The 4,554-nt window shown below is 36.3% G+C and overlaps 1 protein-coding gene across 2 annotated transcripts; it reads right to left on the bottom strand.

The window, feature by feature from the left end:
* Window positions 1–1,177: 1,177 nt before the first annotated feature.
* Window positions 1,178–4,313, bottom strand: LOC103709378 (protein XRI1-like). 2 transcript variants are annotated; one of them, XM_039129950.3, is made up of 9 exons: window positions 3,992–4,313; window positions 2,967–3,022; window positions 2,763–2,885; window positions 2,545–2,681; window positions 2,373–2,451; window positions 2,192–2,294; window positions 2,066–2,106; window positions 1,828–1,908; window positions 1,178–1,718 (listed from the first exon to the last, which is right to left on the bottom strand). In XM_039129950.3, the coding sequence occupies exons 1-9, from the start codon at window positions 4,024–4,026 to the stop codon at window positions 1,438–1,440; spliced, it is 936 nt and encodes a 311-aa protein (XP_038985878.1). In that variant the 5' UTR covers window positions 4,027–4,313; the 3' UTR covers window positions 1,178–1,437. The 2 variants fall into 2 exon arrangements, with proteins under 2 accessions (XP_038985878.1, XP_088564826.1); XM_088708700.2 differs by having other exon boundaries at window positions 3,194–4,251.
* Between the last annotated feature and the right edge of the window lie 241 nt (window positions 4,314–4,554).

Below are 4,554 nucleotides of genomic sequence, written 5' to 3'. Positions count from 1 at the left end.
TGAAAGCTTCTGTAGATTTGTTAATTGATATCTCCAGTTAATATGTTTGCTTTTTACCTGTGTGGTTAATATTAACCTAAATGGCATTCTTGTTGCATCTTAGACTGGAAAGGAATTGCCTATGTTGTAATGCACAAGCAGCAGCATTCTGAGCTCATGGGGTAAACAAAAACTACTGTGCTTCCATTATGCCCATGTTTCTAGTAGTGTGTTGTTCAAATGCCAAATACACATCAAAACTCAGATCCTTCACTGATTCTTTAATCCCTCTACAATGATAAGCCTCAAAATCTAGCAATTAAAATTCAAATCTAAAGGATTTTTAAGGGGATATGTAACTGAAAATCATGAGTGAAAAGTAAAGATAACTCTAAGCAATATCTAATAAAAGAAAGAAACCATGGTCCCATCCTCGTCTATCTTTTTAACTAGTAGACACCATTAAGATCTTTTTGACATAAACTCCAACCATATGTCTGTCAACATACCATATCAGAGATCAAGATAAATGATAGAAGAATTATGATTGAGCAATGAAGTAAAAAGCGTTCCTTAAGCAAGTCAGTGTACTAAATGACCGACTAGTTAGGTGTACAACTTCAAGTAATTGTACAACAGAAACATGAATTTTCATCATATGGAGGAGTGATGACCATAATATTTTTCAGCCACAAGGGTGGTTGTTCCTTTAATATAGAGCATAACCACAAAAGTTTTACCAAAGCTGATCAAGTATTTGAACTATCAATTATTTGAACTCGTATTTATTACTTTTGCAAAGTGCAGTCATCCAAACTACTTTCAGATACCAGACCTCCATTTTCTTCATCTACCCCCATGTAGTAATTGCACGCATCACAAAATAGACTTTATTTTCACAAGACATGTCTAGGTTGCATAGCATGCTCTTAACCTTTTTCCAATTTTATTACATCCACTATCTCAGAATTTATAAGTCATCCAGCTGAGTTTAGTTTCATATGACATCTGAAGGATATTCTGCTAATTGCAGTTGTAATTTCATACTTGTTTGATAGCGTAAATCAAATTATTCCACATTTATCTAGTCAGAGGCACAGGTGCGGATACTGAAAGTCAGAAAAATCCTTCAATTCCCAAAATGTTAACTAGATGCTCCACAGATCATCACTAGGACAACAATACTGAAAAGTATAGAAAATCCAAGTTTTAACACTACAATTTTCTTCAACTAATGAAAGCATCACAAAACAAGAACAAGTTCCTCTCAACAATGTGGAACTTAAGCTCAAAATAAGAGGTTCAAGAAATAAGTCTGAGCAAATGATCCAACACCAAACAAGGATCCAATAAAACATGTATGTAAACTACCTGGCCAGAACCTCTCATGCAAAACCAACAGAAAACGAAATGCATGAGAAAGAGGCCAGACCCACAAAATACTTGGAAATTATTGAGTCAACCTTTGGTTCTCATGATAGTAATGCTGCCTTTCCCCCCTTCAGTGCGAATCTTAGTTTTGACAACCACAGGCTTCCCAGAATAAGCTGAAGTAGGATAAGAAATGGCAGGGTCCTCATCCTTCTTATGCTTCAGTCTTGATGGTGGTGGAGCAAGAATCCGCTGATTTATGTCATTCAAAGTTACATCACCTTGAACTCCACATGGTTTGATGAGGGAAAAAGGATAGGCAACCGAAGTGGTTAACTTTGTCGGAGTTTTCATGTAAGATTTCCTACCTGATATAATGAAAGGACAAAATATAAACTTATGAAGAAGACAAATGAGTATTTTTTTTTTTATTTGAGTAATAATCTAAAGGTATAAAACAGCACATGCCAAACATACCCTTAAAAATTCTGGGAGGAGCAGGAGCTGGTGTCTCTTGCACCACATCAGTTTCCATGTCAGGTGAAATGTTGTTACATTCTAAAGACACAAATGAGATGGTATAAACATCTTTATCTAATGCATATTTTTCAAAGAAAAGCAAATTTTTACGATTACAGGTCAGTCATTTTTAACTGATAGAAACAGAAAAAAAAAAAAAAGAGGAACTTGATGAATGGGGAGAAGTTTTACTGACCAGAAACACTGACTTGTTCATTGTAGGCCACATAATTGTTCCTACAGGAAATTGTATAATGACATAAGACTTATAAACTAGGTAGAAAGGTTACCAGATGAGAAAGTAAAATCTTAAATTCCACACATTTCATCAGGACTACAACGCATCTCCTTTTCATTTAAGCATTCCATCAGCCACCCCTCTGATGATTGATCCAATCCTTCGCAGCTTAAGGCACACCTTTCATCTGGCATAGATTTTAGAATCAGAATAACCAAATAGATAATCTAATTCAAGTCATAAAGCATTATTAAGAGAGGCCAACCTGAAAATCCCACAGCCCACTGTGAAGTCCACTGTAAACTTTCTGAAAGTCCATCTTCCACCATCGAACACTCTCTTACCTGAATAAATATAAGAACAGAGCCCATAAGAAAAAGGCCACTCTGCAACCATATGGGAAGAGAAAATTTACCTCATATTTATGGATAACCAACCTTAGATTTTAAGAAAGCAGCAGCACCTTGCTCGTTGGCAATGTCAGCCTCATTAGAATCCAACGTGAACTGCAACATGCGCCTCCTCTTGAGTTGTGAAGATTCTTTAATTTCCTCCAAACCTTTGTTGGCATTATCTAAATTTCACACCCTAGTTACATAGAGTTCAGCACAATCTCAATAAAAACAAGTCAATATCTACTAGTAGAAAAGCAAACCTCCAACATCTGATACTTGGTAGCCAAATTCTGCACAATCTTTAATAGGAGTTTGTTCCTCAAGCATGTACAACAAATCATCTTCATTTGTGTTTACTTCATCCCATAGAAAGTGAGAGAAATCTGCAGAATTCAGGATACCAGACAATTGGAACCAATGCCGCAAAGGGGCTCCTAAAGAACGAAACTTTAGAAGCAACATACCATTTCGTGAATCTGTTTGCAGACTATACTCCTCCCCTGGCCATTCCCACATCTCACTACAACCATTCCAACACCAGGTAATTATACAAAAATGTACAAAAAGTCGCTTCCTTTAGCACTTAAGAGTGATTATAGGAAAATAAGAAAATGCACACAATCTAAAATTTACGAAAGTATCATGACATGATGGATCGACTAACAAACTAATAAGATCATGGGATTCTCACTTCGATGAATACAATGCAAGTCAATTGACCAAATTGTTCCAATAAAATGATTCCTTTCCAATCAGATAGCCATGAAATCACATGCTTAACAGTGTAGAATCCAGCAATGACAACAGGGAGAGATCGACAAACAAAAGGAAAAAAAAAAAGGTTAGATCCAGAACAAAGAAAACTAGATATTTACCTTGCTTTGACATCCTAACATTTGTTACCACATTTCATCATACATCTAGTGACTACTAACATACTAAGATATGTAAATGAACACGAAAGCACGGAACGCATAAGATGCAAGTATCAAATCCTATAATACATATAAAGAAACGGAGATCTACTGATCAAAATAGGCAGTAAATAATTGAATCCACTCGCCATTACCACCGCGCTACACTGCAACATCCGGATCTAGGCAAAGGGGCAAAAGAATAAAAATGCCAACTTTTTCCATGCATCAAAAAAAAAATCAAAAACCCATAACAGGAAAGAAGAAAAACAACTGAAAAATCAAAAAAAAAAAAAAAACAACCCAAAACATACACTCTAAAGAACACATTCAAACAAAACTAAGATTTTTATCAGAAAAGAAAGGACAAAAAATTAGACATCTTAAGGACTGCATCAAATGCATCAATCAAAACACGACCAAAACCAGAGACTTCAAAAAACCCATCAACATCATGACCATTCCATTCCCAATCCAACGCCTAACTTTTCCTCGCTAACAATCTCATCAAACACTCATGAAGATGAATAACGATATAAAAACATTTCATAAATTAAACAAAAAGAGAAACCCACTTGTTGTTGCTGTTGTCTTTATCACCGAAATCCATTCCTCTGCCTTGGATGGCTTCCAAGACCGAAGGCTTCGTATCAATTAGAGAACAAAAAAATCGGACAAAAAGGGGAAAAAATACGGTACGCGACGGAGAATTATTTTTTCTTCTTTTTTTCTGAGAAGAGGTGGGGGGGTGTTGAGGGGAGCGGTTGAGAGAGCTCTGCTAACTTCCTCCCTCTGCTCTCACTCTCTCTTTCTCCATATCGACAGCGACCACAGAAAAGAAAAGTGGAGAGAAATTTATAAATATTTATATTAATTTACACGCCGAGAGAGAGAGACACGTTAGTTATGGCAATTTGGTTATCTAAATCACGTTGCTAATTACTTAACTAAGTTGGTATTAACGAAGCAATAAAAAGGCTCGACGTTCCAATAAGTTACGTAATTGCCATCCATCGTATCAGCCGTTTGTTTGAGTTTTGATCTGTGACGCACCTTAATTTAATCTCCAATTACAGTCAATTAGACGGCTAAGATGCTATGATCCCACGAGGGGCTCCCATGTAAAAGGGACGTCCGT

The sequence above is a fragment of the Phoenix dactylifera genome, chromosome 12 (genome assembly GCF_051530095.1).
Source record: "Phoenix dactylifera cultivar Ajwa chromosome 12, Ajwa_hap1_PhDact_Kaust_v1.1, whole genome shotgun sequence".
Classification (NCBI taxonomy): domain Eukaryota; kingdom Viridiplantae; phylum Streptophyta; class Magnoliopsida; order Arecales; family Arecaceae; genus Phoenix; species Phoenix dactylifera.
This window is presented reverse-complemented; position numbering and strand designations above follow the sequence as displayed.

Excerpts from the sequence above, each read along its gene's own strand:
- LOC103709378 (XM_039129950.3), bottom strand. The coding sequence starts at position 4,026 with ATGGATTTCGGTGATAAAGACAACAGCAACAACAA. Across the intron at positions 2,886-2,966 it reads GCAAACAGATTCACGAAATG|ATTTCTCTCACTTTCTATGG; the intron begins GTATGTTGCTTC and ends TGAATTCTGCAG. Across the intron at positions 2,452-2,544 it reads CTGCTTTCTTAAAATCTAAG|GTAAGAGAGTGTTCGATGGT; the intron begins GTTGGTTATCCA and ends ATATTTATTCAG.